Here is a 25,665-nt window from a genome sequence, read left to right as displayed (position 1 = left end):
ATGCTTCACAGCACTGCATGAAACAGTGGCCTTCCATGTAAAGTGGATCAGTGTCCATCAGAATGAAGAGTACTTACACAAAAGAGAGGTCCTTGTGGACCATCACTGATTTTCCCAGCAGCCAGGCAATATGTGCAGTGCTTGGTCTAATTCATTCTCCTGCCTTTCTTTTTCTCCTGCCCAGCCCTCTGTATGATCAGTACTGCAAAGATCACTTCTCAGATGGTCACTGTGACCAGGGCTGCAATAACTTTGAGTGCGAGTGGGATGGTCTGGATTGTGCAAACAACATGCCAGAGAAGCTTGCAGATGGCACACTGGTGGTGGTGGTCCTGATCACTCCTGAGAACCTGAAGAACAACTCCTTCAACTTCCTGCGGGAGCTGAGCCGCGTGCTGCACACCAACGTGGTCTTCAAGAAGAACCCCAAGGGAGAGTATATGATCTTCCCATACTATGGTAATGAGGAGGAGCTGAAAAAGCATTACATCAAGAGGTCAACAGAGGACTGGTCAGATATGTCTAGCGCTGTCATCAACAAAGTGAAGAGCAGCCTCTACTCCAGGGCTGGCAGAAGGCAGAAGAGAGAGCTTGATCAGATGGACATCAGAGGGTAAGGGGGAACGACGGGTTCCTTTCTCAGCGAGCAGGGTTTGGGTTGTGTTGCTGCAAAGGGAAGGATGTAGGCCAGATGATTGTGTTTGGATGTTGCTTTCTGTGTGAATAGAAGCCGGACTCTGCTCTCACGCGGGAAGAGCGAGTGGCTGCTCAGGAATCCCGGACACAATGCTGCACCAACTCTCACCATTGAAGGAGTCCTGTGTATTGTTAGGAGCTTGGGCTGGGCTGGGTGGGACCTGGAAGCAGAGGCTGGCCTGACCAACTGTCTGACTTCAGGAAGTCATTAAGTTAAGCCTCAGTTTCTCCCTGGGAAATTCTTTCTACAGCTTTGTTGTAACACTCAATTACAGCTAGCTGTGTTTGCAGATCTTTGGAATAAACATATGGATCTAACCTTCCCCCTCTCCGTGGGCTCAATCAAAAGCCACCGAAAGGAAAGGAGTTAGAGCAGTGAAAGTGATGTGAAAAGATCTGAAGGCTCCCAAACAGCATTATTTAAGACACTGTAGTGTCTGAGTGACTGTACAATGCTGTGAAGCAGAGACTCCCTGCCATTCCTGTAGATGAGGAGGCAGATTTCACAGCATTCATTGAGGCAAATCCAACAGACTATGAGTGTGAGCCGCAGGGCTTGGGCCACAGGGAAGCAAGGAGATGGCTTCCCACCTTCTGGTTCCCAGTGAGGGGAGGTTGAGGGGAGAAGGGAGATGGGGCTCATCTGCCTTCACAGTGTGGTCATTGCTTCACATTCTTCACTGACTCTTCTCTCACACAGCTCCATTGTCTACTTGGAGATTGATAACCGCCAGTGCATCCAGTCCTCTTCCCAGTGCTTCCAGAGTGCAACCGATGTGGCAGCCTTCCTGGGTGCCTTGGCCTCTCTTGGCAACCTGAACATACCCTACAAAATAGAAGCTGTTAAAAGTAAGTATGGCTGGAACTAGATGATCCTTGAGGTCCCTTCCAACCCTGACAATTTAATGATTCTGTGGTCAGCTGGGGAAGGAGAGACAGCCAAAAACTTCCCAGCCTTACCCGTGTCAGTGTTTGAGCACAGCCTGGGTTTGCTAACCTTGCATCTTTATTTTTTCTCTTTAAGCCTGCTCTCTAAAACAATTGGCAAAACCAATGTTTGGTTAGGGTTTTTTTTGGCTTGGTTGGTTTTCTGTCTTATTTCAGGTTCATTTCAAAATCATTATCACGATCAAAGTTAATAAAAACAAAATAAAACGAAGTAGAAAAAGGCAGAGAAGGAAAAGCAAACCCAACCAGCTCCAATCAATCAGAGACATGCAAGGAGTTGAAGTTTGTATCTTGAAAATCCCCCCTAAATCCTTTTGTCTTAACAGCTCAATGCAAGCGCAATGATTTGAAGTTTGCTAATCCTTTTCCTTAAAGGAGAAAAAAGTGAAGCTGTCTCCTGATGCAGCCTGGCTTGTGCAGCAGAGAATTTGCCAATAGTTTGCAATTCTGATTAATAGCGTATAAAATGACCTTCTTTTTTTTTTTTTGGGGGGGTGGGGGGTGGTGAACTGATTTAGATCAGACTTAGGTACCTCTATTAACTAATTTTCCTTCATTTCCACTCTGCCACTGGTTTGCTATGCAGCTTCATGCAGTTTCAGCATCTCTCTGTGCCCCGCTGTTTTGTAGGTGAAACAGCTGAGCCCACGAAGAACTCCCAGCTGTATCCTATGTACGTGGTGGGGGTGGCTGTGCTGGTCTTGCTTGCCTTCATCGGAGTGGGAGTGCTGGTGTCTCGGAAGCGGCGCAGGGAGCATGGGCAGCTTTGGTTCCCAGAAGGCTTCAAAGTGACAGAGTCGAGCAAGAAGAAGCGACGAGAACCACTTGGGGAGGACTCTGTTGGACTGAAGTGAGTAATTTGCTTGCTAACCCATTCAACACAGTGCAGCAGGGCTGCTCGGGGCTCACAGGAAAGAAGCCACCTGAATTTTGTTCTCTGGTGCAACGTATTGGTTTTGTGGGGAGAAGGAAAATCAGATTTCTTGAAGTCATTCTGTGGTGCATCATGTTGGTGTGGTAGGGAGGAGAAAAAAATCAGGTTTCTTGCAGTCATTCTCCTGGTGCATCTTGTTGGTGTGGAAGCGAGGAGAAAAAAAAGAGGATCCTTAAAGTTCTGCGTGGGGAAAACTGTTCCCATCTGGAGGAGGTTTCTTAATGCTTTGTGGTCCATTTGCACTTGGTCAAAATATGAAAGATATCCCTAGGGGGAGCCTCCTGGATATTGCCTTGTTGATTCTTCTTTGTGCATGTAGATAAACATTGTCCACCACGGACCAGTTCCTGCAGAGGAGCTAATTTGTTTCTTGCATGGTTTTACTTTTAAAGACCCCTCAAAAATCCTTCGGATGGCACGCTGATGGATGACAACCAAAATGAGTGGGGTGATGAGGAGACCCTGGACACCAAGAAGTTCAGGGTAAGCTCACTGCCACAGTCCCTTCCTGTGCTGCCCAGTAAGTCAGTCACTTGCCAGGTTTTCTCAAGAAGGAGCAGAGCGCTGCAGAATGCAGCAGAGCAGAGGCACCTTCAGGGGCCCAGCTCACGTTGCTGCCTATGGCTCCTCTGCAAGCCTGCATGTGACAAATGCACCTTTGAGACCTGCAGAGCTTGCCAGGCTGGAGCTCAGCCCTCTCCTCCCACCCTGACCCTGGGCGCTTTGCTCTCTTGTTGCTCAGTTTGAGGAGCAGGCGATGCTGCCGGACACAGACGATCAGACAGATCACAGGCAGTGGACCCAGCAGCACCTGGACGCCGCTGACCTGCGCATATCCTCCATGGCACCTACTCCACCGCAGGGGGAAATTGATGCAGACTGTATGGATGTCAACGTCAGAGGCCCTGGTAAGCTGGACTCCTTTGACTTCTGGGCTGCTTGTCAGCTAATCTAAAACCCTTCCTTACCCCTTGCAGATGAACAGCTCCAGACAGCCCTGTCTGGCTCTGTTTCTAGTGTGGACTCATTCTGCATTGCATGGTTGCTGTTGTGTGTGATTTAGAGACAGACCTTGTCCCGTTCTGCTTTCCATGAAATCTCTTTTGTTCAGTCTCTGAGTTGGAAATCAGAGAATACAGAAGTACCTATGAAATCATAGAATGGCTTGAGTTGGAAAGGGCCCTAAAGATCATCTAATTCTGACCCCCCTGCCATTGGCAGGGACACCTCCCACTAGACCAGGTTGCCCAAAGCCTCATCCAATTTGGTTTTAAATGCTTCTGCAATTTCTCTGGGCAACCTGTTCTTGTGTCTCACCACCCTCACAGTAAAGAATCATGCAGCTTACCCCTCTGCCACTCCTAAATTCTTCTTCTCCCACCAAACTGCATACTTCACAATTTTCTGTTTAGGTTTTTAACTGTGTTACTGGTTCATAGGCTTCTAAATCATTACACACGTTTGGTCTCCTCCACATCTGTGCTGCTGTCCACACAATTGTCTGTAGCGTACACAAGTTTGCTTTGCACAACCTTCCTTAGAAATTGCTCCTCACATATTCATGTGGAAGCCAGCAGATGAAATAGGAAAAGCAGTGCATGGTGAGATACCACTAAGGAATTTCAGATCCATATCAGAGGAAGGATATTCGTGTTTGATGTTTAGAACCAGTCAGGAACTCGAGCTTGATGCACCCAGGAGGATAAACATCTATGGCAGGCAGAGCATCTTGCCGAGCCTCCTGCGTTACAGCAGGGTGAAAAGCCTTTTCCCACTGAGCTCCCCTGTGCCTTTCAGATGGCTTCACCCCGCTGATGATCGCCTCGTGCAGCGGAGGAGGGCTGGAGACCGGCAATAGTGAAGAGGAGGACGATGCTCCTGCTGTCATCTCAGATTTCATTTACCAAGGAGCCAGCTTACACAACCAGACTGACCGCACCGGCGAGACCGCTCTGCACCTGGCTGCCAGGTACTCGCGCTCCGACGCTGCCAAGCGCCTGCTGGAAGCCAGTGCTGATGCAAACATCCAAGACAACATGGGCAGGACACCTCTCCATGCTGCTGTCTCTGCAGATGCCCAAGGAGTCTTCCAGGTAATTGGTCCTTTTGCCACCACTCTCAGGGTTTTCTGGGGCAAGCGCTGGTGCTGCCTGCTGAGCCGGTCACACAGCTGAGCTTATCCCAGGGGCTTCAGTTTGTCCTGGTGAGGTGCAGGGTAAAAGTCTTGAAAACTGAGGAGGCCTTTGTTAGCTCAGTGCAATTCCAGATCTGCCCTTGGACATGCAGCCCTGGACTGAAAGAGGGCCTGAGGTTGTTTAGCCTGAAGAAAAGGAGGCTGAGGAGAGACCTTTCTCACTCTCTAAACTCTCAGAAAGGAGGTTGGAGCAAGGTGGGGGGCAGTCTCTTGTAACAAACAATAGGATGAGGAAATGGCCTCAAGTTGCACCTGGGGAGGGTTAGGTTTCATATTAGGAAAAAATTCTTCATAGAAAGGGTTTTCAAGCCCTGGAACAGGCTGCCCAGGACAGTGGTGGAGTCTCCATTCCTGGTGAGATTTAAAAGCCCTATAGATGTGGTGCTGAGGGACATGGTTTAGTGGTGACCTGGCAGTGCTGGGTTAATGGCTGGATTTGATATGAAAAGTCCTTTCTGACTTAAAAGCTTCTATGATTCTATGAGCAGCCTCTGGAGAGGTGGTTGCAGGTCTTGAGACCTGGGTACCTGGAGCATCTGCTGTCTGTCCCTCCTCTAACATTTGTGTTTCCTGTGCTTTCGCCTTTCTCGTGGCAGATCCTGATCAGGAACAGGGCAACCGACCTCGACGCCCGAATGCATGATGGGACCACTCCTCTGATCCTGGCTGCTCGACTGGCTGTGGAGGGCATGCTGGACGATCTCATCAACTGCCATGCAGATGTCAATGCTGTGGATGATCTAGGTACTGCAGGCCACTACAGCAGGCTTCCTCTGGGGTGGAAGGAAAGGGCTGCTAGAATTCTGTTACTCTGGCCACTCACTAATGCATGTTGTATTTCATGATCTTCCTCTGCAGGCAAGTCAGCACTGCACTGGGCAGCTGCTGTGAACAATGTTGAAGCTGCAGTAGTCCTCCTGAAGAATGGTGCCAACAAGGATATGCAGAACAATAAGGTAGGAGTCTTCTGGACTGACATAGGCAAGGGAAGAACCATCTGGGGAGTCTGCTAAAGGGAAATTTTTGCCTAAAATACAGCACTGCTTGGCACTCAGTCACTGATTTGATTGATGTCGTGCATGAAGCTGTTTGGTTTAGCTTCAAGGAGCACTGTGGGATTAGATCCTGTGGGTGATGTTGAGGGGCCATGCAGTGCTTGATGAGCAGTATGATAAACCATTTTGTGGCCTTTGACTTGTGTGTTCTGGGTCACTCGTAGAGCTGCTGGTTTGATATCAGTATAAGGACATGGCTCATCAGGGTGGGAAAAGGCAGCAGCAAAGAGGAGAGGCAATTACTGTCTCTTGCCTCCCAACTGCATAGTGTTGGGCATGGATAATGACAGCCAGGAGAATCTGTGAGCTTAAACTTAACCACCTCTGCTGGCTTTCCAGGAGGAGACTCCACTGTTCCTCGCAGCCAGAGAAGGGAGCTACGAAACTGCCAAGGTCCTGCTGGACCATTTTGCCAACCGCGACATCACAGACCACATGGACCGGCTGCCGCGGGACATCGCCCAGGAGCGCATGCACCACGACATCGTCAGGCTGCTGGATGAGTACAACCTGGTGCGCAGCCCGCCCCTGCACAACGGGCCCCTGGGGGCACCCACCCTGTCCCCTCCGCTCTGCTCTCCCAACAGCTACATCAGCAACCTGAAACCTGCCGTCCAGGGCAAGAAGGCCAGGAAGCCAAGTACCAAGGGCCTGAGCTGCAATGGCAAGGATGCCAAAGACCTCAAAGCCCGCAGGAAAAAGTCACAAGACGGCAAAGGATGTCTGCTGGACAACTCCAGTGTGTTGTCTCCGGTGGATTCCCTGGAGTCACCCCACGGGTACCTGTCGGACGTCGCTTCTCCTCCGCTGATGACCTCTCCTTTTCAGCAGTCCCCTTCCATGCCTCTGAATCATCTGCCAGGCATGCCCGATGCCCACCTGAGCATCAATCACCTCAACATGGCGGGGAAGCAGGATATGGCCATGGGAAGCTCCAGCAGGATGGCCTTTGATTCAGTGCCTCCACGCCTCTCCCACCTGCCCGTCTCCAGCCCCAGCACCGCCATGAGCAGTGCCCCGATGAGTTTCTCTGTTGGCGGAGCGGGCAGCCTGAACGGGCAGTGTGACTGGCTGACCAGGCTGCAGAATGGCATGGTCCAGAACCAGTACAACCCCATGAGAGGCAACATGCAGCCAGGAACGCATCAGCAGACACAAAACCTTCAGCACGGCATGATGACTTCCCTGCACAACGGCTTGCCCACCACCAGCTTGTCGCAGATGATGAGCTACCAGGCCATGCCCAACACCCGGCTGGCTTCCCAGCCTCACCTGATGCAGAGCCAGCAGCTCCAGCAGATGCAGCAGCAGCAGCTCCAGCAGCAAAACATGCAGCCGCAGCAGCAGCAGCCGCCGCCGCAGCAGCCCCAGCAGCAGCCCCAGCAGCAGCAGCCGCAGCAGCATCACAACCCCAGCTCCAACGGGAGCGGCCACATGGGCCAGAATTTCCTTGGTACCGAGCTGAGCCAGCCCGACATGCAACCAGTGAGCAGCAGTACCATGGCAGTCCACACCATCCTGCCTCAAGATTCCCAGATGCTGCCCACGTCTCTGCCCTCCTCCCTCGCCCAGCCCATGACCACCACGCAGTTTCTAACTCCACCTTCCCAGCATAGCTATTCCTCCCCCTTGGACAACACCCCCAGCCACCAGCTCCAGGTGCCCGACCACCCTTTCCTAACGCCGTCTCCGGAGTCACCGGACCAGTGGTCCAGCTCCTCTCCTCACTCCAACGTGTCCGACTGGTCCGAGGGCATCTCCAGCCCTCCCACGAGTATGCAGTCACAGATGGGACACATCCCTGAAGCCTTCAAGTGAAAGAGACAGTGGTTTGGAGAGAGACACTGGTGCTCAGTGGGAGTGAGACGCTCCAGAGGGGAGACCTTTGCTAAAAGGACCTTGGGATGCTTTTATGAAAGGACCCTTTTTAAAATATGTTTTTATATGAAAAAAGAAAAACAAAAAGGAGAGAGGAAAAAAAAAAAAAAACCACAACAAAAGAAAAGAAAAAAAGGTTAAAAGACAAATGAATTCCTTTGGGGCTTTTTTTTTTGGTGTCTGGTTGGTTGGTTCTCTTTTTGTTTGTAGTATTTATTTATGTGCTTTTTATTTGACACGAAAACACTGCCTTTTTTTATTTATATGTTCTATTGTGAAGAACTCAATGTGGGACACCAGTTGTGTTTCAAGGGATCAATTGGGGTTTTTTAGAGGATGTTCTCTTTTGGGGGTTGTTTTTTTGTATGGGGGTGTGTGTGGGGGGGGTGTTTCATTGTCTTTGATTTGAGAGGAAATGTTTGTGTGAAGCTCTAAGCAGCAATTTGTGATTCTGCAATGCCATTAATTTATATTTTGGGGGGGTGGGGTTTCATAGTTTCATAGTTTCATTCAGGGTTGGAAGGGATCACAAGGATCATCTAGTTCCAACCCCCCTGCCATGGGCAGGGACACCCCACACTAGATCAGGTTGGACAGAGCCTCATCCAGCCTGCTCTTAAACACCTCCAGGGACAGGGCCTCGACCACCTCCCTGGACAACCCATTCCAGGGTCTCACCACTCCCATGGTGAAGAATCTCCTCCTCACATCTAGCCTGATTGTCTCTTTCGAGTTAGAAAGAGAGGTGAGAAAGAAAAGGGGGAAGGAAAAATTGACTTAAAAGCCCGCTCTTGGTTGGGAGGGGAGGGAGGGAGGGGGTTGGGGAAGGAATATGGACAGATTTTTGTCATGTACTTTAAAATGTTTCCTTTGCTGTTCTATCTGAGAGGACATTTTATGGTACCAGTCACGAGCCTTTGTTTAAACTTCAGTATTATAGAGTTGTACATTTGCCTTGGTAATAGCAATTGTTTTTTGTTCTCTCTTGGGTTTATACATATATATATATATATATATATATTAAAAAAATATATATATTTAAATAATGTTTTATGAGCTGAAAGAAATCAGGATTATAGACCTGTAAGAACAGGTTGGTAAGCTAAAAAAAACACAAACCCACCCCAAAACCCCAACAAAAAGCAAAGAAAAAACCAACCCCAAACCTACAAGACATGAATACTACCCCCCCACCACCCCCCCAAAATAAAACCCCACAAACAACAAAAGTGTGTTTGCCAAACTTTGAAGAGAGCAAGCCCATAACTATGGAGTTTATCCCAAACCCCTAACAGGGGAGTTGTTGGTTTTTTTCCATACAGCAAAGGAGACTTAATTTTACTTTGAATATCTTTACTGTTCTGCCTTTCTTTTGTCCTTCTTGTTGTCGTTTTTCGTGTTGTTTGGGTGACTTGTTTAAGAAATAAATGCCAATATAAACGTGTAAAAACCACATCCTTATTTTAAGGATGGCTTGCCTGTTCTGCAGAAGGCGTGTCTGTTAGTGCAGACAAGCCTGAGTGAGATTGCAAAGCGTTAGAACGCTGCCACCACCCCCTGCTTGCCCCCAGCCAGCTCCTCTGGCAGCTCCGTGGCTGCCTGTGTGGGCAGGGCTTGGGGGATGCTGGGCTGGTTCAAACAGGAGGGCGAGGGACAGCACAGCCTGCTCTGTGCTGTGAGACCTTCACATTTTGTTCTTGTTAGTCTTGGAGTGCTGCATCTTTTTTTGATACTGATGTTACACTCTTGCCTGTGTATCATGTAAAATAGAGTATAAGCCTGTGGCAGATTTAATGTTTGTAAATAGGGGGTTGGGGGCGGGGGGGGGGAGGAGGAGGGGAGTTGTGGTTTGTTTTTTTTTTTTAAAAAAAAGGAAAAGAAAGGAAAAAAAAAAAAGAGAAAAAGGTGGATTTTGTTTCAAAAATCTAAATGAGCAAGTCTTAAGAATCTATCCTAAATATATCACCTTATAGAGGTGGTGGAATGTCACTCACTCGGGGTGCAGAGGCAAGCAGACGCCCTAAGGCTAGACTGTGTGTATGGGACAGGCAGCTAGGGAGCAGTCCATCAAGCAAAGCCTAAGGAAAGGCTTCCTTAGCCTCCTTCCTTCTCTTCAGAACACCAAATAAACCTGCTACTCCTCCTCAAGGCACAGAGCCTTGCTGAGCACTCATCTAATTCACGTTTCAGACCTAATTTGAGTGAGGCGGACACCGCGTGGTGTTGACTCTTCCTGTGTTTTATAAACTAGAGGTGTAGTTTAAGAAGGGGGGGGGGGGGAAACATGGAAAGAAAAGCAAAAAGCTATCTTCTGTAATAAATCTATCTACATGCAAAGTTGTAGTTTGCAAAAATGATGTACTTTTTTTTGGTTTTGTTTTGGTTTCTTGGTTTTTTTTTTTCCTGGTTAACTGATTTGCAATAAATGATGCTTCTGGGCATCTAGATTTTACTAAACCTGGAACTTGGTGTTTTTCCTAGAAGCATAGAATCAGTAAGGTTGGAAAAGGCAGTGTCACAGTATCACTAAGGTTGGAAGAGACCTCAAAGATCATCAAGTTCAACCTGTCACCCAACACCTCATGACTACTAAACCATGGCACTGAGTGCCACGTCCAATCCCCTCTTGAACACCTCCAGGGATGGGGACTCCACCTCCCTGGGCAGCACATTCCAACATAGAATAGAATAAACCAGGTTGGAAGAGACCTTCAAGATCATCACGTCCAACCTATCATCCAACACCGCCCAACCAACTAAACTATGCAACCAAGCACCCTCTCAAGTCTCCTCCTGAGCACCTCATAGTATCATTCAGGGTTGGAAGGGACCACAAGGATCATCTAGTTCCAGCCCCCCTGCCATGGGCAGGGACACCCCACACTAGATCAGGCTGGCCAGAGCCTCATCCAGCCTGGGCTTAAACACCTCCTGTGATAGTGACTCCACCACCTCCTTGGGCAGCCCATTCCAATGGGCAATCACTCTCTCTGTGTAAAACTTCCTCCTGACCTCCAGCCTGAACCTCCCCTGGCACAGCCTGAGACTGTGTCCTCTTGTTCTGGTACTGGCTGCCTGGGAGGAGAGACCAACCTCTGCCTGGCTACAACTTCCCTTCAGGTAGTTGTAGACAGCAGTAAGGTCACCCTTGAGTCTCCCTCAGGCTAAGCAACCCCAGCTCCCTCAGCTCTCCTCACAGGGCTGAGTTCCAAGCCCCTCACCAACTTTGTTGCCCTTCTCTGGACACGCTCCAGCAAGTCAACATCTAACAACTCTCTGTGCAGAACTTCCTCCTGACCTCCAGCCTAAACTTCCCCTGGCACAGCTTGAGACTGTGTCCTCTTGTTCTGGTGCTGGTTGCCTGGGAGAAGAGACCAACCCCCACCTGGCTACAACCTCCCTTCAGGGAGTTGTAGAGAGCAATAAGGTCTCCCCTGAGCCTCCTCTTCTCCAGGCTAATCCACCCCAGCTCCCTCAGCCTCTCCTCATGGGGCTTGTGCTTGAGGCCTCTCCGCAGCCTCATTGCCCTTCTCTGGACACCTTCAAGAGTTTTGTTCTGTGTGGGTTGGTAGCTGGGGGTTTGAGAGCTGCTGTTTGGGCATCTAGACTTTACTAAAACTGGAACTTAGTGTTCTGGGTGGGTTGGTAGCTGGGGGGGTTAATACCTGCTGTCTGGGCATCTGGATTATACTAAAACTGGAACTTAGTGGTTTTGTTCTGGGTGGGTTGGTAGCTGGGGGTTTGATAGCTGCTGTCTGGGCATCTAGATTTTACTAAAACTGGAACTTAGTGTTCTGGGTGGGTTGGTAGCTGGGAGGGGTAATATCTGCTGTGTAGGCATCTGGATTTTACTAAAACTGGAACTTAGTGGTTTTGTTCTGGGTGGGTTGGTAGCTGGGGGTTTGGTATCTGCTGTCTTGCCGTACCGCGGGGCTGCTGCTTGGCACAAGGTGCCAGCGCCTTCCTCACGTCTTAGCCTCTGTGTTAAAGCTCAGAGCAGGGCTTTGGACAATGAAACTTTCTCCTTAAGTTGTGCAAAACTCTCACTGAGTTGAGACAGCTGGTTTGAGCAAGGCAGGAGGAGCTGTGCAAAGCTCCTGGCCAGGATGGGCTCTGCCCAGGATGGGCTCTGCCCAGGTAGCCCTTTGCCTCCTTTTGCCTGTGTTTGCTGTTAAGTCAGGATCTAAAAGGAGAAACACTGAAAAGCTGTTTTCATGGTACATAGAGGTTGGAAAGGAACTCAAGACATCATCCAGTCAAGCCCCCCTGCCAAAGCAGGATCACTTAGGATAGTCCACGCAGGAATGCATCCAGGTGGGTTTTGAAAGTCTCCAGAGAAGATGACTCTGGGCAGCCTGGCTCCATCACCCTCACTGTAAAGAAGTTTCTCTTCATGTTGAGGTGAAATCTTCTATATTCAAGTTGAACCCATTCTTTCTTGTCTTGTTTTAAAGAGTGTCACTCAGGCATGTTCAAGGTGCTGGATTCTGTCACTTGGAAACTTTCTTGACAGCTTTTTTGGAGCATTCTCTGGTTGATGAGATGGCCAAGGGTAAAACATAGCCACATGGTTTTAATTCCATGGTGCCTATGGAAACAGAGCCCTCTACAAGTAGTGTGAAGGGTTGTGTAGAGTGCCTCCTACTTCACACACAGCACTGAGCATGTGGCTGGGCTCTCAGCTGTGGTGGCTGGGAACTGGGAAGCAGCTAGAATCATAGAATGGTTTGGGCTGGAAGGGACCATTAAAGGTCATCTAGTGCAACTCTCAGTTCATGAAGGGCAGCAGCACCCAAGGGACATCTTCATCCTGAGCACAGACACTGCACAGAAATGTTTGCTGTCTTTTATGCACTCTTGATTTTTAAGGTAATTTCATTTAATTTCCTTCTCTTCCCCACAGGGACTCCACAGTCCAAATGCAGAAGCAAAGTCCCTCAATGACTGGATATAAATAGCTGAGCCATGGACCTCCTCCCAGCATCAGATAAGCCTGGTAACTCCTGGAATGCTGGTATTTTCCACTGAGTGGCCAGGGAGGGAGTGGACATGTGTGTACATGTACCTGGTATCCAGCCCCAGACAGAGTCAGGGCTGCCAGATATTTGCTGTACAAGCAGTCAGAAGCTGGTGCTGGCATTTGTTGTGCCACCCAGCAGCAAGCACAGCACCTTCCAAGCTCAAGGAGCCAATGTGCCAGAGTGTGCTCTCTGCAGACTCCATGGGAAGAGGTATTTTAAACTGAGGAAAAATCCTTCTTCTCCCTGCAAAATGTGGTTCAGTAGTGAGGATTTTGTTACCCCAAGGGACACCCTGGAGAGCTTCCTGAGCCGTGCTTTTCCCTCAAGTTGTGTCTTGCTGCATCCCATCTGGGATAAACTAGATGAAGTGTGTTTGCCTTCACCACGATTCACACATGTGCTGTCCATGAATCATGCCTGGGAACATCCAGCTGTGTTCCCACGCAGCCCATCCTTCCAGGCTTCTCCCACATGGACACAGTGCTTGTATCCATGGCTGGCTGCAAGCAGAGCATGCCCTGGTGCCACCAATGAGACTGGAACATCCTCATGCCTACTTGAGGAGTTGATAAGACTCTCTCCTATCAGGTCTGGTGTGTGACACTCCAGTTGCTCACAGTCAAGGTGGGAATTTGACCTGGAATGGATTAAAAAAAGGGGGGGTTATGAGGATGTGCAAAACAATGTGACATTACAAGAGACAACTAAACATATGTGGATCATTTAGGAAGTGAGGGGCTGCAAAGCATGCGATTTTCCATCAGGATGGGTCAGAGAGACACAATGAGGAAAGAGTGGGCTAAATACCAGGGAAAGAGGCAAACCAAAAAGGTCTGTACTGGCACATGAACAGAAGTAATCCGTTTGCCACCAGGTAGTTCCAACAGTAAGTCAGAAAAGGTTTTTTAAGCAGTAGAGGAGTAAAGATACACAGTTTGGGTTCTTACATTTATGAAGGTGTCTGCTGACCCACAAACTCCTGCCAGAGATGATGGTGGGGCCGCAGAAACCCGCCTGAGACTCTGAGGCAAAGATCAAAGAGAAGAGCAATGCCCCCAGTTTCAAACCCACACTTAGGGCTTTCCCATCAGCTCTTTATCCAGAAGGATTTGCCTTCTCCCGGTCCCTCCCAACCAACAAATTGTCCAACCACAGGCTTATCTTTACCTCATGTTGGTGAAGAGGGTGGGAGCTGGATTTGAAGCTCCCAAGTCAAGGGAAGCTGCTGAGGAAGGAATGGGTCACGGTAAGCACAGCTGGTTTAGCATTCCAGGTGAAAGAGGCTGAGAAGTACTAAAATTACGTCCCATGCCAAGGGAATGGTTCAGAAGTGTTTGCACAAGACTAGCACCGAGCAATTCCGATGGTGTTGATGCTATGAGGAATCAACATCTGAACTATGTGCTTACATGCTGGAGGGCTTGGGTTTTTTTCTCCTTTGTTTTCATTATTCCTGCTCAATTAGATGGGACGTTTAGAAATTGCTACTCTGTATTGCTTTTACCTCCAGGCTACCGGTGTTTGCCCAGAAAGTTGCTAACAGCTGCTTGAGCCCTGAGTGCTGAATTGCTGCTGCAGCTCAAGTCACGCTCTGAAGAATGCACAAAAGGAGCCAAATTCATCTGAGGTGGAATTGCATGCAGGTTAACGTGGCTGGGGTAGATCGAACAATCACAGCAACTAAATGGGGAAATAAATAAAGCTCAGCTTGTCCGATTTCGGATACAGGATATAACCTAATAAAGAAAGCCAATACTCTCCATTAGCCATTTCCCCTGTTTCTAAACTCGGAGAGTGATCCTTTTAACAGCAGTCTCCTAGGGCAGGGCTGTGCTTATGGTCACCTGCAAACTTAAAGGTGAAGAAATGATCAGAATTTAAGGGGGAAAGGTCAGTACCCTTTTGTGCTGCACCCCAAGCAAGCTGATGGAGCAGGAGAGAACACGGTGCTGTCCTCTTCCCAGCAGCAAGCCTTTCTTGTGGTAATGGGTCACTCTCCCGTCCAGACCCAGAGCACGACAGATCAGTTAGGAAGCATCAGGGTAAAAAGAGCTCAATGTCTCGATGTGGCAATTCTTTACAATCACAGATTTGCCAGGAGAACAGCCAAGGTGAGATCCCATCGTTAGTGTCGGCACTGTGTAGCGATGGATAAATAGGTTAAATATAGCTATAGCTACAGGTGTAAGCTGTTGCTGGGATTTACAGAGTAACAAATGCGTTTTTAAGAAGACAATCAGGCTAAATAAAAAGAAACCCACGTTCCCTCAAATTACACATTGGGGGATATGTCAGGGAGGACCAGGGCTTTATCTGTAGTTCATGGCTGCGTTGGGAAATTGTACTTGACAAGCTGGGTTACAAGAATGCTCCTACAAAAGAGGGAGATGAAAGGCACTTGACAAATCACAGCGCAGCCCCTGGTTCCCACACCAGCATCAAAGTGCTGCTTCCCCTGATTGGACTGGGATTTGAGGATATTACCCTGCTTTAATGATCAAGCGTGCAGAAACAGCTCTTGTGCTGATAATGACCCTTGATTAAGATGTTTGTTTAGGTTGTTTGTATTTTCCTCTCCGAGGCTCGTTGTCAGGTACAGAAGTGTGACAATGTCGGTGCGGCGGCCAGCGCCTGTGAATGAGGCACAGCCTTCTTAGGACCATAGAATCGTTGAGGTTGGAAAAGGCTTTTAAGATCATGGTGTCCAACTATAAACCCAGCGCTTACCGAGCAGAATTCTTACGTTTGAACAGGCACTCCCCCTAAAAAAGGTTCTCTGTTTTTTTTGTATGGAACAGCCCCTCAACGGAGAGCTACGACAAGCCACATCTTGCTTGGCACCAGACGTGGTAGAGGGAGGTTCAGACACAACGATCTTAAAAGGTCTTTTTCAACTGACACAGAGCCGAGTGGAGCAAAAATCTTTGGACATGCTCGTGTTTGAGACCATGCTACAAATCTTGTCTACAAAAAACCCCACCAAGCCGCACAAACGCGTGCTTCTCCGGAGAAGTGCTTTTATAAGCCTTTAAGTTAACACATCCCGGGGATAGCTGTGTGCAGTGAGGCTGAACTGAGGCAGCTGCTCTGTCGTGCGCCTCTGCAGCGCTTCCACGCCAGGTTTCCAAGCGTTCGCTTGATCCGTGCCCCTTCACATCATTAATGTGCCTTCGCAAATTAAGCCTCCAGGGACCTCACTTTGCAGCAAGTAACAGTCTCTCGTATTTGCTTCCTCTTCCCCGATTTTTCTTGTTCTCAGCTTCAGCTGAGCCCCTCGGCAGCCTCCTGAACTGCGCTGCTCCCTCGACCCCTCTGCCTGCAGCTCCCACATGGTCACAAACGGGCGCCGGCCGCTGCCCGCCGCGGGCTGGGCTCGGCGCCCGCAGTCCTCTGTCCCGCCCTGGTGGCCGCCTTCGCTATTGCATCCGCCCCGCCAGCTCCGAGGGCTCGGATGTTCCAAGCCGTGCCTAGCGGCTGCCTGAGGACAGGGCGACCCCCGCGGAGCCGTGACCCCGCTACACTCCGAGCGCCGGGAGTGCAGCAGCAGTGGACAGGGGGAGATGCGCACAGCCTGTTGTAGTCCCAGCTGGGACTCGAACCCGAGATATCGGGTCGGGAGGGGCGTTGCGCCTGCGCCGGACGCTGTGAAGCCACTTCCGCCCTCAGTGGATTGTTACCCTCCGACACTTTCACGCTGCAAGGCAACGCCGGGGAGAGGCGGAGCGGAAGAAACACAAACAAGTGCGCGCTGCGCCGGGCCGTGCACGCGTAGCGACGTCATCGCGCGACGCGCCGTGACACGTCGGCGGCGGCGCAGCTCCAGAGCCGGATGTGCCAAGATGGCGGCGGCGGAGGGGGCCGGTGCGGTGGCCGTGAGGGGAGGCGGTGCCCGCTGCTGAGGGGGCTCTGTCTGTGTGAGAAGCTGCCAGGTACCGCAGGGGCGGCTGAGAGAAGGGGGGCGCCCAGCCGGAGGGCTGGGGGATCCCGGGTGCGCTGCGGGAGGAAGGCAGGGCCCGAGGTGCGGGCCCCGGGGCTGGAGCCCCTCGCTGTGTGGCTGAGGCTGCCCGGTGGGGCCGTGCCTTAGGGCGGTGGCACCCCCCGGGACTGGCTGTCGCAGCGCAGGGAGGCGGCGGGGCGGTGGCAGTGCCGGGTCTCGGGCCCCGGTTCCGGTTGTGGTAGGTTGTGGTGCCGCAAGGAGGGGCGAAGCGGTGGAACGCTGCGGCAGGCAGCGGGGCTGTGCCGCCGGGCAGCCTTCCCGGCGGGGTTTGGGGTCGTCGTGGGTCGTCTCGAGTGCCGTGGTGGAACGAGGCGCACGCTGCAGGCGTTCCGTGTAGTATTTTATGGGGTGGGGAAGAGAAGAAGAGATCCTGCGGTCATAAGTATTGCCTGGGGTTGGTGGCCGTGTGCTTCTTTGACAAGTCCCGGTGCTTGTCGCAGCTCAGGGGCTTTTATTTCCGCTTGTTACTTGTCGTAGGTCTGTGCTTTACTGGAGCAGCAACTGGTGGTGACTCAGGAGTGCAGTTGCCTGAAACTGGCACCTGCTGGTGTGGTGGATTGCTAGGCAGTCTGCTTTACAAAACACATGGGAATGCTTTATGCTGCTGCTGCTGCCGCCCGTGAATCACATTAAACCCTGTGCCTTTGATTCCTGAAGAGCTCTCTGCGCTGTATGGCACTTCTGACAACACTTGTCATTTATGAAGAGGCCAGCAGGAAGCTGTCAGGAGTGCTAAAGATGTAGAGTGTGCCCAGTTTGGGTGTCCTTTACATGTGTGCAGATGTGCAGCAGTCTGCATAGGGAAAAAACCTGAAACTCTAGTGTCCCAGATACTGACTTTAAAGATGCAAAGCTCATTCTCTAGCTGTTCATGTCCCTGGGGTTGCAGCAGGGCTTTTATTCATTCACCTTGGCATGTACTTGGACATGCTATTCTTTTGTGTGATGCATGCATAGGCACACATGAGAATATTCATGCTCTGTAATGTGCTTTGTGAGGATACTGCTTCATGTTTAACAGCAACTTCTTTAGCTTGAGTCCCTGGGGGATAGGATTAAATGGATTCCTCCCAAAGAAATTGCTCCTTCATGCAGATACATCTTCATAGGAGAGTTTAACCATGGCTAGAGGGCTCATCAGGTGAAATTTGTTGATGGCCTTGTCCAGAGGGTATTTCTTGATCATTCTTTTTTCTCCTCCTCTTTGCTTGCATTTTCTTGGCATATCTGGAAACACCTTCTGCAGTTGTTGTTGCTGGTGACTAACCTTGAGCAGGCCTCACTGTATTATCTGTTAATACCCCAGCTGAAAGTTCAGACTTTCCAAAGCAGACAGAGCAGGGATGGATTGCTCTTCATTTAGGCAGTTATTGCTCCTCTGTAATTTGTTTTCAGCTCAGCATTTCTCTTAGCCCTCCCTGCCCCCAGCCCAGCGCTGGTATCACCGGGCTGATATCTTCTGTTTAAGTTCCCTGCCACGGGCCATGTTCCTTTTATTTGGACTTAATTCTTCAGATCTTGCTTTTACTACTGTGTGCAGTCTGTTAATATTAACTTGCCTTCTGGAAGGAAGCTGATACCCTCTTGTTGAACTTCTGTCATGCAGCAACAGAGATCTTAGTAGAGGAATGGCCAGCCAGGGCTTTTAAGTAGAACTCTCTGCTTAATTAGCTGGTTACTGGTTGTTGCAAAAATAGAGTGAAGTGTTAGGATATCTTTGTGTGCATCTGACAAGACACTAAGGAGGGGTGTCCATGCTAGAAATGTGACTGTATAAAGGATGTTGACTTGCTGGAGCGTGTCCAGAGAAGGGCAACAAAGTTGGTGAGGGGCTTGGAACACAGCCCTATGAGGAGAGGCTGAGGGAGCTGGGGTTGCTTAGCCTGGAGAGGAGGAGACTCAGGGGAGACCTTATTGCTGTCTACAGCTACCTGAAGGGGGGTTGTAGACAGGCAGAGGTTGGTCTCTTCTCCCAGGCAGCCAGCACCAGAACAAGAGGGCACAGTCTCAGGCTGTGCCAGGGGAGATTCAGGCTGGAGGTGAGGAGGAAGTTTTACACAGAGAGAGTGATTGCCCATTGGAATGGGCTGCCTGGGGAGGTGGTGGAGTCACCATCACTGGAGGTGTTCAGGAGGAGACTTGACAGGGTGCTTGGTTGCATGGGTTAGTTGATTAGGTAGTGTTGGATGATAGGTTGGATTTGATGATCTTGAAGGTCTCTTCCAACCTAGTTTATTCTATTCTAAATATGGAAGTGGGTACTTAAGTTGTAAATACAGTCAGGTTTTGTGCTCAGCTGTGTTTCAGAAACAGCTTTTTCTGCTAGGAACAGCACTGCTGAGTAGGTACCAACATTGCTCACATAGGTTAGTCCTTTCCATGAAGTAACTGTCCTGACAGATGTTTTAATTGATGTGTTTTCCTCCCCACTTCACAGTATGGGGCACAAACCCACTGGTTTGTTTGGAGGAGAGGGAGGAATTCTTGCAGTTAGGTTAATACAGTAAAGAACATGATGAGGAAGCAGTGGGGATTGCCAGAAAAGTGGGGATATCCTGGGGGATTCATCAGCCTGTGGTTTTCCTGCTGTAGCCTGGTTGGCAGTAAGCAGCTGGAAAACTTTCACTTTGGGTATCAGAAGAAAAGGTTGCAAAGCACTAAAAGCTTTCTGGGAGTATTCCTTGAGAGGAGTTTAACAGATAGCTGTGGTTGTAAAAGGCTGTTGAAGACAAGTGCAAATGATGCATGAAACTGATGAAGCTTTGTACTTAATGCTTTTTCTCTTGAAGTCAGATTCTGATCTTCATTCCCAAAGTGTTAGCTTCAGCTAGGGCTGTGAAATACATGGATGGAGGGGAGAAATTGAGAGCCTCAGTCTCTTGGCTAAGGCCCTCTGAAAGAGAGACCTAGGTGATATGTGGGACTGCTGGACTTTGCAGTGATGAGTAGTTCTTTCTTAGGGTGGGTTGTCCTGATGTCCAGTGAAGCCTGTACCGATCATGCTGTGATGCATACTGAAATGTGTCTTAGTGAAATATTTAGCAATGAATCTGTATGAAAGGCACACTTTTGCAGTGTTCACTCAGTGTGTGGTTTTGTTAACCAAATCCCAGAAGCAGCTTGCATTTGAACTTCTCTACAGCAAACTTCTGGCTTGATCACAAACATCTGACTTTTCTGGCTCCCCATTTTATTACTCTTCCTGACAAGATGCTGAATGTTTAAAAACACCAAACCTCCAAGTAAAAATTGCACAGCTTTTATCTGTCTTCTACAAACAGAAGTGCATCTGGTACAAAACAGTTGCTGTGGGTGCTCCACATGATAGAAACCGTATTTGTTGTGTGCTATTAGGAAACAAGGCTGTCACATGTTGCTAAAGCTTCACTGAGCTGAACTGGACAAGGACTGAGGAAGAACTAATCTGTGGGGTTTTTTCTCTGCTTCCCTTCTCACGAGGTTGTTAAGAGGTGATAAAATCAAAACACATGTTCTTGATTAATTTACTGAGCTTCCTGTGGGCCAGATTCCTACCTGGTGATGTTTGGAGGTTTTAATGCAGAGCTGGAGTGCTTCTGTGCCTCTTCTTTCCATCCTGAAGTACAGCTGTAACTCTGATACTGTGCCCAAGTCCCCACTAGTGTGAAAGCAAGAATGTTGGTTGATTAACAGGTGGGGGGGAGTTGTTTCTTTTATACTCTTAAATGCAGTTTGGCTGTTATGCAGCATTCATCATATTGCTGGTGAAAACCAAGCTGCCTTTCTCAAAGTAAATAACACCACTGCCCTACACAATGTTTTCTTTCTTGAAACAAAAATAGACTGTGTTCTGTTGAGGGGATTACCATCTGATGGATTCATCCTTGGGGTGCTTCTCATCTTACCTGTGAAAAGGGCCATTCATGTAAGCAGCAGTGCAACAGAGCTGAAGATCATCTCTAACAGAATTAGATAACAATTCCTCAACTCTCCATAATGAAACTGAGCTTGCTGTAGTGCTTGCAGGTTCTGTTGTCTGCTGACTGCTCCTGCATGGTGTCTGTGCTGCATGTTTCTGCTTAAAGCAAACCTGGGGAAATGGACCAGTGGAAGTCCCATCAGTGCCTTAACAGTTGGAGGGTTTACCATTTGTGCAGGACTGAGCTGTGTTTAATTACTTGGAGCTATTTGTTAATATGGTTAAAGAATCATAGAATGGTTTGGGTTGGCAGGGAGCTTACAGATCATCTAGTTCCAACCCTCCTGCCATGGGCAGGGACACCTCCTGCTAGACCAGCTTACTCAAGGCCACTTCCAAGGCTGGAGCCTCTCTGGGCAGCCTGTTCCAGTGCATCACCACCCTCATGAGAAAGAGTAGACATTAGGAAGCAATTCTAAATCCAGCCTCTTCCACTTCTAAGCCATTACTCCTCATCCCATCACTGCAAGCCCTTGTAACAAGTTCTTCTTGTTGCACACTTCAAATCCTGGAAGGCTGCTCTAAGGTCTCCCCAGAGCCTTCTCTTCTCCAGGATAAACAACCCCAACTCTCAGTCTGTCCTCATGGGACAGGTGCTCCAACCCTCTAATATGCTTTGTCACCACACAGCATTCAACTTCCTTAGTACTAGACTTGGATTTAGGAACACAATGTCAGGTGTAAGTTTCTTACTTGTTTTAGAGAAAAGAGAGGATTTCCCCCTTCAAGTTCTCTGAGCAGTTTTGGTTCTAAAATAAAAGTGACTGAAGTGCTGCCTGTGTTGTGAGAGAAGCAACTGACTTGTTCTCTTGTTTTGCCTTGACAGAACAGAAGAAGGAATCTCTCTGTGGCATCCACTGCTAGTTTGTCATCTAGCATCTGACCCTCGGGGAAGGCCATCATGCAGCAGCCTCCCCAGGCTGTTCCCGCGGGAGCAGCAGCCCCACCTCCTGCCGGCGTTGCTCGGAACATGTACTGGAGGAACAGCTCGCTGGGCAAGCGAGCAAACGCAGCAGCGGCGGCCCCGGTGCAGCCTGTCACAGACCCTTTTGCCTTCGGCAGGCAAACCCCCCAGGGTCCCCCTTTAGATAATCCATCCAAGGGCAATGCATTGCTGATGCAAAGCCCTCCCCCAGCCATGTTTCCACAGAGTTCACCATCCTGTGCAGCAGACAATCCTCATGGACTGCATCCATATCTGTCAGCTCCTCTATCTCAGCCAGGACCGACCAGCAGTAGCTTTTCTAACCTTCCGGTTCCCTCACCGTCCCCTGGGTATGTTATCAATAGTACTGCAGAAGTGCATCCAAATGCAGATCCTGGACTGCTTGGGCATTATAATACAGGAGCAGCAGCTGAAAATTCTTTTGGTGTGCATCCTGGAATGGTGCCTGCATCAAACAAACCTGGAGGTAGGCAAGACATTAATAGAGACCCAAATGATGTTCCTCCAGGACCCAATACAGCAGCACTCTTCCCTCCACCTCCTCAGCAGCCTGTGTCTCAGTGGAGGCCTGTTCAAGGCAACCTGCAGTCTCCAGTCCGGAATTTTGTGCCCTATCCTGAGCCATCTTCTCAGATTGATGTTCATAACATTTCTCAGTCTTCTGTTAGTGCTTCTCATCCTCCTCCACAGATGAATTTACAGCAAGGCCCTGTGCACCAAGGTACTCCACAAAACACCATGCAAGCGCCTTTACCTGGCTGTGACAAGAACGGGAAAAGTGGCTCTGTGAGTAGCAGTCACCACATGAACAGTGTGCAGCCTGGCAGTGTGTTTAGGCAGAGCACAGGAATGCCCAACACGTGGCCAAGTCAACCATACCAGGAGCAGTTCTACCCACAGCCACCTCTCCAAGACTCCAATTTTGTCATTCCTGCACCTCAGGAAAACAACCCCCAAACCCAGCCTCCAGATGTGTCTGAAATGTCAAACAGACCTTATCCCACAGATCCAGGAACTCTCTCCATGTTCTTCAAAGGGGATGAGGCGGAAAATGAAGAAATCCTTTCATCTGACAGAGATTACATGGTGGAGAAAGCTGAGCTTGATGCTTCTCAGCCCAATTCAGCATCCTTGTACGGTCAGACAGCGCATCCCCAGCGGGTAGCGACCGGTGCGCTCTCTCAAGGGCAGGTGGGTGCAGGTTCAGCCAGTGAGATGGTACAAAAAGGAATGGATGTCCAGTACTTCCCCAAACTTGTGAGCCAGCAGGAGATGCAGGCTTCTAAGCACTCTCTGTTTAGTAGTGATGACAAGGCACGTGCAAGTGACCTGTCTGGGAACGGAGGGTCGCAGTATGAAAACGTGGAGAACCTGGAGTGCATTCAGAATCAGGAGGTGTTGCCAAGTGAGCCACAGAACATCAGTGCTTCATCCCCTGCTGCAGGCCCTGATCTGTATCGATATGGATCCTTTCCAGGTCAGATGCTTCCAAAGAATGCTGTTGTGAGCCATGCTGAAGGAGGACCAAATCTGGAGGCACCTGATCCATTACCTCATCCTGTCCGACCAGACAGTGTGTCTTCAAACTATAGCAACCTTAGCCATAGGAGTGCTTCTAGCTCAGCAAGACCACAAGAGCAGGTTGGTACCTTTATTCAGCAAGAAAGTGGGAAGCCTGATGAGGAATCTTCTGCCAGCTTCTTCAAACAGATTGACTCCTCTCCTTTGGGAGGTGATTCAAGTGAGCTAAACCTGAGCAAGAGCTACCATGCTAATCTCTCCCAGCCTCCCACTCCAAGTCCTCCTAAGCCAACAGGAGTGTTTCAGACAAGTGCAAATAGTTCTTTTGAACCTGTGAGGTCCCATGGAGTTGGTATAAAACCTGCAGAGATTGACCAAGCAAAGATGGTGGTTGAATTAAGAGAGACCCACTCAAACCAAAAGAACATCAAGAAGAATATAGCTGTGCTGGCTGCCTCCCCAGGTAATCTTGAACAGCCACCAGATAATCTGGAAACGATTTTCATGCCTCAGGTACACCCACTGCCTCTTGCAGCCCCTGGGGAAGCTGGAAATGTGTTGCACTCTGGACCTGTTGTGGAAAACATGCAATCAGTATCTGAGAGAAGGTCCTCAACAAGAGCTCAGGGAGCAGTGAAGAAGTGTGACAGCCCAGCAACAACTCTGTGGGCTCATAATGAGTTACCTAATTTTGGGGGCAATGTTCTTCTAGCTCCTGCTGCTCCTGCAGTGTATGTACCTGCCAAACAGACTGTAGAAGTCATTCAGCCACCAGAGGAAGGCCTGTCTAATCAGCAGCCAAGTAAACCAGGCACTATTGCTGTGCACCTTTCCCAAGATGGAAATACAGCCTCTGAAAATCTTGAGAATCCTCCCAAAATGGGAGAGGAGGAAGCACTTCAGTCTCAGGCAAGTTCTGGTTATGCAAGTTTGTTGTCTTCTCCACCTACAGAGTCTTTGCAAAATCAGCCTATCCTGATTGCTCAGCCTAATCAAAGCTATAACTTGGCTCAGCCAATTAATTTTTCTCTTTCTCTATCTAATCAGCTAAGCAGCAATGAAAACAATCAGCCCATGAAGGACTCTGGGGTTGGGGACAAGCCTGCACCGGGTCCCCAGGCTTCACACGCTGGTGGGATTGTTTCTGGGGAGAACATGCCACTACCTGTGATGCAAGTTGGATCTCTGTTAGTCAATGCACTTCCAAACACTAATCTGTTAAAAAATAATTTGTTACAAAGCCCTGTTAATTGCTCTGATTCTGCCTCTAATCAGCCTGCAAACCTGCTTATGAAAACGCCGCTTAATCTGGCTGCAGAAGGGCAAAAGAATGCTCATGTGGAAGGTTTTGTTCCTGAATTTGCTGGCAAGCCAGGGTCTAACTCATCTGTTTCTCCTGGGACCAATCTCCCCAGTGGGAGTGCACTGGTCCCCCCTGGTAACTCTGTAGTGCAGGCTGCTAATTCTGCACACCATCCAAATAGCAACGAGGAAGCTGCCGGAGCGCTTGACTTCACGCTCTCACGGACGTTGGAGAAAAACAGTGCAAGTAATTCTGTCCAGGTGCATAACCAGTCACTTGCTGGAGGTCCAGTATATCCTCAACAGCCTGCTGGTAGTGCTGGTCAGGTGGGTCCCGAGATGCATGACCAACAACATTTCTATCAACAGGTGACAAAAGATGTGCAGCACCAGGCTGTGTCAGACAGAGCTGTGCCGGGAGCGTTGCCATCCCAGCCACAAATGCAAGCAGCTCAAATGCAGCAGCCAACATCTGGGCAGTCCTCAGTTCCTTCAAACTACCAAACTAAAGCCCTGCCAGCATCCCAGCAGCACGAGAACCAGGTGCTGAGTAACCATCCTCAGGCTGCTAGTCCCCAGGAGGCCAGCTCAGCACAGCCCGCAGCCAGGTACGATCAGACGAGTCCTGATAAGCAGCCGGCGCCCGGGCAGCCAGCAGGTGCTCCAGCTTCCACAGCCCCTTCTACCACCACTGGTCAGTCAGCCATGCCAAGTGTGCAGCAAGACCTGCGGCGTCCATCCCTGCCTCAGACTCCTCAGGAAGCCTTTGGTCCACCCCAGAACCCTTATGGCTACTACAGAGATCCGTACGACGCTTACCAGCCTCCGTACCCACCGCCTTACCCTGCAGACCCCAGAGCAGCAGCTCTTTATTACATGGTAAATGTTTTGTTTCATTCCCTTGCCCCCCTCAGTATGCTTCTAGGAATTTTCATCTTTGCATTAGGAGTTGAAGGAGTTGTGTCACAGTCAGCATTCAGTACAGGATTCATGGTGAAGTATTGGATTGTAGGGAATAGGCAAAGTTCAAGTCACAAAACTTGCTAGACAAAGATTAGAAGTGCTTCAGGTGGTGGTTAATGCCAGTTGCAGTTGTCACAGATGTCAGCTGAGAGCCCTTTGTTTGGGTCTTTGGGGAAAAATGGGCAGTTACAACTGCCATGAATCTGAACTTGGCTTGGCTCTGCTGGAGTGAGACCAGAGGAGGCCACAAAA

General features: G+C 49.5%; 2 protein-coding genes across 7 annotated transcripts in view; both read left to right on the top strand.

The window, feature by feature from the left end:
* NOTCH1 (notch receptor 1) overlaps positions 1 to 10,162 on the top strand; it is a 49,504-nt gene extending 39,342 nt beyond the window's left edge. For both annotated transcript variants that reach the window (XM_068155897.1, XM_068155896.1), the window contains exons 26-34: positions 185 to 613; positions 1,397 to 1,545; positions 2,275 to 2,494; positions 2,971 to 3,061; positions 3,321 to 3,486; positions 4,376 to 4,671; positions 5,369 to 5,516; positions 5,631 to 5,728; positions 6,167 to 10,162. In XM_068155897.1, the coding sequence (XP_068011998.1) occupies positions 185 to 613; positions 1,397 to 1,545; positions 2,275 to 2,494; positions 2,971 to 3,061; positions 3,321 to 3,486; positions 4,376 to 4,671; positions 5,369 to 5,516; positions 5,631 to 5,728; positions 6,167 to 7,645 (3,076 nt within the window). In that variant the 3' untranslated portion in view covers positions 7,646 to 10,162. The remainder of the gene's footprint in view (positions 1 to 184; positions 614 to 1,396; positions 1,546 to 2,274; positions 2,495 to 2,970; positions 3,062 to 3,320; positions 3,487 to 4,375; positions 4,672 to 5,368; positions 5,517 to 5,630; positions 5,729 to 6,166) is intronic.
* A 6,390-nt stretch (positions 10,163 to 16,552) lies between these two features.
* Positions 16,553 to 25,665, top strand: part of SEC16A (SEC16 homolog A, endoplasmic reticulum export factor) — a 38,017-nt gene continuing 28,904 nt past the window's right edge. For 4 of the 5 annotated variants that reach the window (XM_068155892.1, XM_068155890.1, XM_068155891.1 and 1 more), the window contains exons 1-2: positions 16,553 to 16,655; positions 21,508 to 25,329. In XM_068155892.1, coding sequence (XP_068011993.1) covers positions 21,583 to 25,329 — 3,747 coding nt within the window. In that variant the 5' untranslated portion in view covers positions 16,553 to 16,655; positions 21,508 to 21,582. The remainder of the gene's footprint in view (positions 16,656 to 21,507; positions 25,330 to 25,665) is intronic. The other variant, XM_068155895.1, reaches the window with a different exon arrangement.

Source organism: Melanerpes formicivorus, unplaced genomic scaffold (genome assembly GCF_026170545.1).
Source record: "Melanerpes formicivorus ecotype bairdi unplaced genomic scaffold, bMelFor1.0.p_v2 SCAF_33, whole genome shotgun sequence".
In the NCBI taxonomy this organism is placed as follows: Eukaryota; Metazoa; Chordata; class Aves; order Piciformes; family Picidae; genus Melanerpes; species Melanerpes formicivorus.
The sequence above is the reverse complement of the archived record's forward strand: the minus strand, read 5'-3'. Positions and strand labels throughout refer to the sequence as shown.